The following is an 11,507-nucleotide window of genomic DNA, read 5'->3' as shown; positions in this document are numbered from 1 at the left end:
GGCGGTGTTTTCAAAAATTGCATAATTAGTAACTCTATAATAAAAGACCAAAAAAACATTTAATAAATTTACTTTATTAACTCAAGAAACACAATTTTACAGAAATATACATATACATAAATAAACAACATAAGTAATAAAAATATACCTATAATTATATACTTAATATTAAAATGGTTAACATATATTATATATGCTTATATTTGCTGAAAATAGGACATTTTTTTATTACAATATAGAAAAGTCACAGATTTATTTGGCCTCCAAGTAAATTATTTATTATTAATTATTTATATAGTTGCAGTATAACTTTTCACAAATGTCGGAAAATAAAAATTACGAAGAATATACAAAGCAGAAAAAAAAACAATTTATCGTTCCCTGTATTTTGCGTTGAAATTTATAATTTCGTTATGAATTATTAAAAACTTACTGTATCAAAATTTGAACAAAAATGGGAATGAATGAAAAGAATCTAAAGGAAGAGTTTTCTTAGTACACTCGACATATAAAAGCTTAAGCTTAGGGGCTCTTAAATCCTACGTGTTTATTTCTTAGGAGGTACATTAATTTCTTCTAAATCCTTTTGTAAGTAATGAAGGACGTAATGGAGGACGACGTCATAGCAGTACTTATATTCAGTCTAAAAGAAACAAAATATAAAAATAACGCAGGTAATAAATTGCAGTTGCATAATGGCGGATGGCTACCATCTTGGAAACAAATATTAGGAGAGTAACGTTGCAAAATGGTGACCAGTGGAAAAAAATTACTTACAATATTTTCTATTAGTTGAGGCCTATGTCTTCTTACAGTTCTTACAGCTTGGAAAATATCCACTTCTCCATGCTGTATTACTTGTTCTATACAAGCGTTTGCCGCACAGTAAATCCCACATCTACTACGTCCATCACTAAAATTTCTTAGTTAAAATCAGTAGTAATCACAATTGTTAATACACTTACGGTGAAACTATGCATACAGGACCGTAATCGGTACGTTGTCGCCATTTTTCAACCATATTCATGAGTTCTACCAGGGAATTCGTTGAGGTTGGTACTTTGTGTCCCATTGGCCAACACATTAGCTGAAATAGCTGTACTGTCTTTGGGGGGGCTTTTACACCCGCCATAAGTTCAGTAAGGGAAATAACCTGAAAAATTTGATTAGGTAAGTTAAACTTATATTGGTCATAGTGCTTACCTTTTTATTAATCCTAAAAACCCAAGTTTTTATCTTAGAGTAATGATTGTGAGATATATGGTCTATAGTAAATACGGGTCCATACTTCTTTGGTGCTCGTCCTTCAGGCCAAAATGAGGGAAATTGTTGCTAAAAATATATTGGATTAAAAAAAGCTATTTTTTCTGTAATCTTATTGAAATCCTATTATAGGGTGTTGGTTTAATAGAAACATAAACGATAAAACCGACTAACTAAAAATGTGTAATTTCTCCAATAAAACTTACCGAATTGTGAGGCGGTACACATAATACAACGACTGCTGAACACTCGTAATCGTAAACGAGGGACCAAAATTCTCCGAGGGTCGATTTTATAGGCCATTCGGTTACGATATACTCTCTTGGCTTAGTGTAACCCTAAAATAATCAACAAATTATATGTTATTGACTATTTACAATTTTTAGTTAATTTTTTTCAAAATATAGTAAATGGGGTGAGCTTTGAAAATTCAGTTTTAATATTTCTTAGAAAAACATGCATAATTTAAAGATACACGATTAACATTTTCTCTTTTATGTGCAATTTTGTTCGCGCGATAAAGCTTGAGAGCGCTCGTATTTCAAGTGGTAAATCCGCAGTTTATTAGCTATTTATATATTTTGTATGGAAATGTTTGTGGCCTTATTATTTACTTATGGTTTTTATAAGAGGGATTTAAAAGGAGAGGGTAAATAGTTATTTTTATTCAATCCTCTTTTCTATTTATTCTAATATTCCTTGGATAAAATGTAGAATGTTTTCATTTTCAGATTGTAGAACTATGAAAGACTTTTGATTTTTGACATTTAAAATTAACTAACAAAAACTGTTAGTTACCTTGAAATTTTTGAATTTTATTAAATTCTTTTGCCAATACTTTTAAATAAAAATCGTAACAAAAATTGTAATTACAAAAGAATTAGGAAAAATTACTATTTTTATTTTAAATTTATTAGTTTGACGACTAAATGACTATTCTAAAATTATAGTTTAAGGAAAATTTTAACGAAACTTATGCTGAAGCTTGAGAATCTCAAAGCTGAACAAGCAAAATGTCTTATAATTTTAAAACTTTAGCTTCAACATGATAATTATAATCTCTTAACTTCAAATCAATACTTTTTCTATAGCCCAATTTTATCACTCAATTTCTTAATAATGCCTGGAAAAACAGTTCATAATTTCACATTTTCTCTTTTATGTTCAATCTTGTTGTCGCCATAAAGCTTAAGAACGCTCGTTTTCACTTTTATGTGTAAAGTAATTGTTTGTAGACGCTTTTAAAGTATATAAAGATAACTTAATGCTATTTATTTTTATTATTTAATATATTTTTAAAATTATAGGAAAAATCAAATCTTCTTGACTGGAACTTTTTAAGCTAGGAAAATATAAGTTTAAACAATTTAGAAGAATAGGAAATTTTTATAACTGCTATTTAATTTAATGCTATTTATTTAAAAATATGGATTTAAAGATGGAATTTGAAAATTTTTGAACTGTCCCTCGTTATTTCATAAATATTTGGAATTTTTTAAAGAGCTTATGATATAAAACATAAATAATGCATACTTAAATTGTACATGACTGACATTTGGACGTAAATGTGCAATAACATTTTGATTTCAGATTTGAATTGAACACTTTTAAAACATTTTTAATTTTCCTCAAAAGAATTAATAATTTTTTTTGTCGATATTTTCAATGTCATCTCAAAAACATAAAAAAAAATAGAATTTTAAAAATAGGTAAAATTGATGTTTTTGAATACTTAATATTTGAGGAATCCTTGGACTTCACGATTAAATTTGAAAAAGAAAACGCCACTAGCTTTTCTAAAAACAAAATTTATTTCTCAAATTCTCTTCAGTTTGAAGCGATAAGTTATCTGAATATCACGTTGGACTAAGTGTAAAGAGCTTGGGCTTTTCTCTGTAACGAGGTTGATATTTCCTAAAATTTTACTTAAGTTCCTTTAAAACATAAATAACTTTATTAAAGAACACCGCTTATATCAGGCATTTGTTTCATGAGAATACTCTGGATAGTTTTTAAAATATTGGACTTTAAAGTGGATGGCCACCTTTACTATCAGACTTTATTATTACCATACCTATACACCCCCGCTCAAAAAGATCAATAATTCTCAAAACTGATTTGAACCTCAAGCAATATTTATAAAGCATATTTCGTAGAATATTATATTTTTTACTTAATGAGCATAGTACAACTAGTTTTTGAGATATTGGACTTTAAAGTAGGTGGTGAGTGACCTTTACTATCGCTAGACACCACCACTTAAAAAGATTTTGATTGGACTGGTTTTAACAATAAATAACATTTGTAAAGCATGTGCTGTATAATATTATTCTTTTTATTAATTGACAATATCCTTATTAGTATTTAAGACTTTGGAGTTTAAGTAAGGAATTGAAGATCAGATATTGCTTTTAGATACGACCACTTAAACTGGTCAATATTTCTGAAATTTTTTATTAGACTGGTTTCAATATTATCCAACATTTGTACATTATTAGTAATTACAATCTATTAGTGAATATTATTCTTCTCATGTCATGAGATTGCTTCAAATAGTTTTTGAGATTTTGGATTTTGAGGTAGGTGGTCACTTTTATAATTAGACACCGCTGTCTAAAAAGATCAATATTTCAGAAATTTTTAGTAGGACTGAATTGAACCTTGAAAAACATATATTAGGCATATTTTACAGATCAATACTTTAATTATATATAACGTATTCTAAACACAAAATGCGCTGTTAACGTTTAGACTCTGCAATTCGGGCACCCTGTATAATAACATAAAATTCTAATATTCTTTTATTCAGTAAAATAAAATACTTTTTAAATACAAATAACAATATAACTGTAAACAGGTGCGGAGTTTTATATCAGTTTTTTCAAAAATTTCAAATTTTAGACAATTGAGCTTTAAAAATTATATTACTTAATTTAAGGGTAATTACATTTAAAATTAATTGGAACATTGAATAATTTTTGAAATGATCCGGCATTGCTTCTATACTTCATGAATTTCTCGATTTTTCAAAATAACTACCTATATTATGCAAAAGGATTTATTTATCGTACACATAAAAATGAATAATACCCTCATGACTTACAATTCATATTATTCCTCTTTATTACCTACATTTTTATTATTAAATAAATATTCCAATTGAGCAAAATTTAATGATATTTGATTGACATTATAACTTAGAGAAAATGTAGTCATTATAGCTTAGGCAAAATGCCAAGCTGTTTAACTGATAACTTTAGTTACTTACCCATATAGGAAAAATTTACAGTTTTTACTTTTTCAGATTATTGGAAACTACGATCTTTAAATAATTTAGAGAATTTTGACGTATAGATCTGTACATTTTTAAACTTGAATTATCCTGAAACTTTTTAGTCTACAGATAATTTTTAAAATTTCCAGTTTTTTTTTTATAAGTTTAATTTAAAAAAATGAGTTATAACAGTTTACAAGCAAAATAATTTGTAATTTTCAAATTTTATTAACGATATATAAAAAGGTTTTGCTTATATTTATATAATTTATCCTGGTATTTATTTGCTGTCGACTTAAGATTTCCTTTAGTACTTCGCTCTACTTCTCACATCAACCCTATAAATTCTACTTATAAAACATTATTCAATAATATCTTCGTAACTTAATAATGCATAACTTATGTATAATTATATTCTCTCTCATTTCTTTCTTTATGTCTAAATTTGCTTTCACTATGGAGCTTGAGAGCGCCTCCGCAATTTTTTGACTCTTTTAGGATCTATAAAGATGTCGTTCTTCTATTTATTTGCACTATTTATTATTTTTGATATGTTAGTTTAGTTGCAGTCTTAAGAACTCTGTATCTACTAACCTTCAATATATTACTCAACACAAACCTCCTAAAATTAATATTTCCCTTTATAGGGCAATTTTATCACCGAATAGTGCCTGAAAAAAAAATTAACGATGCATAATTTAATGGTAAATGATTGCCATTTTCTCTTTTCGTGGTCGATAAAACTTGCTAGCGCTCATATAGCAAGTGGTAAACCTCCAGTTTATTAGTTATTTATATGTTTTGCATGGAAATTTTTGCAGCATAATAGTTTATTAATGGTTTTTATACGAGTAATTTAAAAGGAAAGGGTATTTCCCAGCCAAAATACTTACATCTACAAACACAGCATTGATGTAATCCGTAAAATTATTGCCTTGGAATGACGTAAGGTATGGTCTAAAATTGTCCGCTGTAATAAAAATACACATTATTCTTAATATAAACGATTAAATTATTATGAAACGCCTAAACATACCCTGATTATTCTAGAGGTACAAAATAACATCTTCATTTTCAAACTAGCCATAAACATTTTATTTTGTCAAATAAGAGACGATATAAGAGGGAATAATGAAAAGTACTTTCCGGAAGCTAATTAACTAATTAAGTCACGTTTTCAACCTCGTTTAGAAGCTTAATGCAGTTCTGTTTACCTTAGTGATAATTTAAGTTAAATGAAAAAGTTAAACTTACGTGGCACAATGAGCACATCCCGGTTCTTCTTCCTGTTATCCCCCCGGTGTCCTCCAGCACAATCCCCAATAGTAAATCGGGGAGTTTGTTTGCAAATTAACATATACTCCCTTTGGTATTCATTGAGTTTAGTTATGGGATTCTTTTGGGATTTTTGTTTTAGTCTTTGAGATAGTTCGCTTACTTTGAACCAGGAGTTGCCGCAAGTGACGTATTCTTCCAAGGTGTCATAAATGAATTTGTATTGATCCTAATAAGTTAGTTGGTTGGATTAATAAAAAATTATTTTTAGATGAGTGTGATTTTACTTACCACATTTTCCACTAAGGCCATTCTTGATTGTCTTAATTTTTTCAGGTAGCCAAAGACGTCGAATTTGTCTTCTTCCTCTCCCAGTTCCATGTTGGCATCTACTGAGAGATAAACTCCGGATCTACCACCGCCATCACTTAAGGAGGATAAAGAACGTTTAAAATATATTCAGCAGGAAAAAGTTTGAGTTTATAAGTAGGATATTTTTTTTTATAAATAGTTAATTTGTTTTTTATATATGGCAGCAGGTATTTTTTGTTAAGGAATGGTTATGACTTAGAGTTCACCTACTATTCATATGCTCCCTTTAGATGAATCGCTCGGAAAAATACAAATATTTATTAAATTTGGAAAATTTTACCTCCAAATTCAAGGAAAACATTCTTCTATTATTATTCTCAACAATTTATGTTAACTTGTTATTTTTCTTAATCAATAATCTTATATTTTTTTGTGAGAATATGAAAGTAAAAAATTTTTATTTCCTTTATTATTTGATTTGGATTTATATCTAAATTTTGCTGTTAAAAAATACCTGGAAATATAAATCATAATTTGAAATTTTTTGTTTACTGAAATAATAACTTAAAAACTTAAAGAAAATAGGAATTTTTAAGGATATATTCCATTTATGTTATTTTAGAAATTTTTATATTTACCCTCGAATTTTGTACAAAAAAAATATTATAAATTTTTAAGGATATATTCCATTTATGTTATTTTAGAAATTTTTATATTTACCCTCGAATTTTGTACAAAAAAAATATTATAAATAAAGAGAAATTTAGATTTATTTTAGATCTCCTGATGATTAAGAGCTTTGCTAAAATTGAAACTGATCAATTTCATTAACTTAAGGTACTTGGAGAAAAACTCACTTTTAAAATAGAGATGTAATATACTAAAGAAAAATGTTGTTATTTTCAAAATTTTGATTCACACCCTTAAATATTAAAAAGTAACAAAAAAATTATTTTAATCATTTTCAAACGATTTTTTTTTGAAATCTCAATTTTTATAAAAATAGTATTAATTGCATTAAAGGTAGGCATATTATAATATTTTAACATACCCTTACGCTATTTTTCCAATAAAAATATTTTAAAAAAATATATATTTTAGATTTCAAAATTTTCCACAAACTTGTTATTCATAATAATCAATAGATACTAATTTTTCAAAATAATTTTAATACGTCAAAGATAATTTGTTTATTATTTTCGATATTTTGCTTTATATTCTAAAATTATGTCAATAAACAGTGGCGGTGTGATTTGGTTGATAGGAAGTTCAGAGAAGTGTATATGTCAATTATAAATTTTTTTGGAAATAATAATTTTTTACTTAAAAACATTGTCAATAATTTAAAATCTAATTTTTTTAATGAACCAAAGAAACGTTCGACTATTTTCGTGATGTTTAACTCACTAGCAAATTTTACACTTTTTCGAAAAAGTGTTTTAATAAAAAAAACACAAAAATATATTTTTTTCAAATACTCGAAAAATAGATCTAATGCACTAAAGTAAGCTATTATTAACAAAACTGATTCATACGTTTACATATATTACTAATAAAATTAACAAAATGTTTTTTTATACAAACGACAAATTCAAAAAAAAATTTGGTCAATATTTGTGATATTTTGACTTGTTGCTTTGTATTAGAAATCATAGTTCAATCAAGTTTTCCAAAATTTATTTTTCAATAACTCAAAAAATTGCAAATTTGACAAGAAATATGGATGTCATGGCTATTTTATGATCTTAGAAAAGTTTTGCTTTAATTGATAGTATTAGATATTACAATTCTATTTAAAATTGAAATTATTATAATTACCTATTTACGATTTAATAGATATTAGATATTACAAATCTTAGTTTTCAAAATTTTCTAAAAATTCTTTAATAACTTAAAACATCACTATTTATTCGAAAATAATTGGAGAGCAATATAAATAGTGTTGGAGTTATTTTCTAGATATTTCACAAAATATTTTGTTTTCCCGACATTCATAATACTTTTTTGCGTTTTCTAGGAATTTAATATAATTTTTTTTTGAAAACTACAAATAATTTGTAATTTTACCAAATATTTTAAAGTCATTTTCCATTTTATTTCAGGCATTTATTTTTTTTTCCTGGTAAAATAAATAAGAAGCCAAATTTTAATTTTTTCCAGGCAGTTAAAGTTTTATCAATAATAAAAAAAAACTAAAATGTCTAAAGATATTTGCTACCATTTATACCAGTTAAAGTAGAGATTTAAATTAGTAGTTTTATTCTTAAAGAAGAATAAAACTACTTTACCTGCCTAGAAATTTAAAAAACCTTTGAAAAAATAAAACTGCATAAAAGAAACAAAAAATTATAAAACAAATACACGTTTTTATTATTTTTTTTAATATATTAATTACTTTAGAAAATAACTCCAACTGCTTCGCAACTCCTCCAGGGTTGAAGCTCCAGCTGAAGGTCTATTTTAAATAAAAAAAAATATTTTGTAAAACTTATTAACAGAAATTAAAAAATACTACGAATATACTATATATACTAAAAAATACTAAAACTACGTATTTTTTCAGGGTATAAAAATAAAATAATAAAAAAAAACTGCTTACAAAAAAAGTGTGCGGAACTATAACATAAATTGTCAATAAAATTAATAAAAATTTCAATGTTTACAATATTCCAATAAGTTTTGTTTCATGAAAATATCACTAACTTTTGAAAATAGTTTATTATTCTCGATATTTTGCTTCATACCATTGAATTTTGGCAAGAAACCACAACAAGTGGTGGCTTGTGATATGTTTAATATAGAGGTTAAATAAATCTATATGTTAACAACAATTTTTCTTTCGGAAATATTAAACTTCTAAAAAATATTTTTTTTCTGTTAACTTTTTTATTTTCCACTATTTTCGAAAATTGAATTTTTATCTTTGATTTTTGCTATAATTATTTTACAATTAGAACCCAAAAATGCAAATTTTTTAATAACCTGGATTTTTCATGATTAACAAATAACAATTAATTTTGTCTTATTAGCATAAGGTACATGTTAACTTAATTTCTTAATAAATATCTTAATTTAAAAAAAAAATTTTTCGAAATACTTAGAAATAGATGCAATGCAAGCAATTATTTAGAAATAATATTTATATTCTTATAACAAGCGAAATTTTGGCTTTTGTCTTTAAAGTAAAAATTCACGGAAAAATATAAATATTATTTTCCGAAATTTATTTTCCGATTTTTGAATAAATCGGAATGTATCAAATTTTCAAGAAAATGTTATGGTTAATTTATGCCTTTGAAAAAGCTTTTCTTTATAATAGAAAATAATAGATATTAGTAATTTTACTTTTCAAAATTTTCCTCAAAATATATTTCTATAATTGAAGTATTGAAGAGTGGTCGAGCTAAATGATCTAAGTGCCAAAATATACATTTTCGTTTTTTTTACTTATATTCTATGTGCCACCGCCAATATCCTACTATGAGATCTAAGTGCCAATTTCACCTTAGGGCTTGCAAACGAAGTCCGGCACTTCTATGTCCGGCATCATATTCTTTGCTAATTGATCTAAGTGCCGGTATGCAGGTCGATATTCTTGGTTGGTTTGTCGTTAGATTCGATTGTTATTGTCTGTGTATTTATATGTTAACGTAATTACAATGAACTCTATTGCGTTTGGCGATAATACAACTACGAAATCAAGAAGAAAAAAACAGAGTGAAGCTAGATTGAGTGGAAAATCTTATGTTACACAAAAATCAAAGCTGCAAAAACCTGGAAAAGCCGTTTCCAAAAATGAGGTTAGTACGAGATTTTTAACGATATTTCGCTTGAAATTTTAGACCGCTCGCGGCGCGGCCCGATAGTCAAATCTTTGTAGCCGATAGTTACATTACCCTGAGATTTTTTAAATTTCAGATCACCTGTAAATGTAAAGATTGATATGAAAGTTAAGCTTTTAGATCTATAACATGGCCTTAAACTCAACGAGCAAGGCAGCTATCTCATGGGATTATTGCAAGTTTTACCAGTCCAACGTCGCCGCCATGGTACCTACGATGATTCAGCAGAAAGCAGACGACAATGTGCTTCTGCTGTTCCAGATGGGCAAGGTAACGTAAAAAGGGTATGTAAAAAAACATTTTTGGGAATATTTGCAGTTTTTTTTTGAAATATTATCAGTTCGCAAAAGATTACCACGCTTGTTAGGCGTAAAAAGGAGGGGCATACAACCTTCAAGGATAAACGAGGAGGTTGTAAAAAATTCAAGGACACTCTTCATGATAGATAGATGGTAAAAGACCACATCAACAACTTTCCGAGGGACGAGAGCCACTACAGCCGTTCAAAAAGTGAAAAAGAATATCTCAGTCCGGACCTTAATGTCTATAAGCTATTCAACGCTTTTAAAATAAAACATCCTGGTTGCACTATAACATACAAATTCTATAGAAGAGTTTTTATAAATGATTTTCTAAATCTTTCTTTTAGAAGACCTAGAGTTGATGCGTGCAAGACTTGTGATTTACTTTTTTTAAGAAGCAAGGCTTTAATGTATCAAGAAAAGCTAAAAACGAGCTGGAGTTGCATCATCGAAAAACAGATAAAGCTCTAAACGTCATTCAAGAAAACAGTGCGAGTAGTACTCTTCCAGGTAGCGACACCTGTACCATTACCATGGATCTACAGAAAGTTTTTTCCCTATCAAAATTAACGCATAGTAGTATGTATTACAGCCGCCAGTTGTCATGCTACAATTTTGGAATACATGTGCAAGATACGTCAGATGGGATAATGTGCATCTGGCATGAAGGACTGTCGGGCTGAGGTGGCAACTAGATGGCATCATGTCTTCTACAAGCCTTGAACACAGGTCAGCTTTCAACTTATAAGTGAACACTATGAATATGGAGTGACAACTGCGCAGGGCAATTAAAAAACCAAATGTTCATTTTCTTATACATTTTATTAGTAGCCAATGGACATTTTGACACCATCGATCATAAATTTTTAGTTTCCGGCCATAGTTTTTCGTCTTCAGATAGAGATTTTGCCCTTATCGAGAAACAAGCAAAACGTTCCAAGCTTCAGACAGTAAACGATGCCAAAACGGCAATTGCGGCTGCTAGACCTTCCAGGCCATACAGACTCTTAGATATGGGTGAATGTACTTTTTTTGATTTTGATAAACTATCATCAAAACTTGTTACCACTATTTTAGATTTTTAATCATTTATTATTTATGTGGACTTAGATCATTTCCGTTATTTCTTCACTTATTTTGCTTTACGAAGTTTCTTTGATGTCTTACCACAGAACATTTGTTTTAGTTTGTCTCTGTGTTTGTTAATAAAGCGAATTGCCCATAGGAAAAATTACATTT

General features: G+C 27.7%; 1 protein-coding gene across 2 annotated transcripts in view; it reads right to left on the bottom strand.

Annotated features, from left to right (window-relative positions):
* Window positions 1-54: 54 nt before the first annotated feature.
* Window positions 55-11,507, bottom strand: part of LOC126736516 (receptor-type tyrosine-protein phosphatase kappa) — a 64,534-nt gene continuing 53,081 nt past the window's right edge. For both annotated transcript variants that reach the window (XM_050440904.1, XM_050440903.1), the window contains exons 9-16: window positions 6,104-6,239; window positions 5,792-6,041; window positions 5,431-5,507; window positions 1,470-1,601; window positions 1,204-1,332; window positions 966-1,153; window positions 778-913; window positions 55-643 (exon numbers count right to left, since the gene is read on the bottom strand). In XM_050440904.1, coding sequence (XP_050296861.1) covers window positions 548-643; window positions 778-913; window positions 966-1,153; window positions 1,204-1,332; window positions 1,470-1,601; window positions 5,431-5,507; window positions 5,792-6,041; window positions 6,104-6,239 — 1,144 coding nt within the window. In that variant the 3' untranslated portion in view covers window positions 55-547. The remainder of the gene's footprint in view (window positions 644-777; window positions 914-965; window positions 1,154-1,203; window positions 1,333-1,469; window positions 1,602-5,430; window positions 5,508-5,791; window positions 6,042-6,103; window positions 6,240-11,507) is intronic.

The sequence above is a fragment of the Anthonomus grandis genome, chromosome 5, assembly GCF_022605725.1.
Source record: "Anthonomus grandis grandis chromosome 5, icAntGran1.3, whole genome shotgun sequence".
In the NCBI taxonomy this organism is placed as follows: Eukaryota; Metazoa; Arthropoda; class Insecta; order Coleoptera; family Curculionidae; genus Anthonomus; species Anthonomus grandis.
This window is presented reverse-complemented; position numbering and strand designations above follow the sequence as displayed.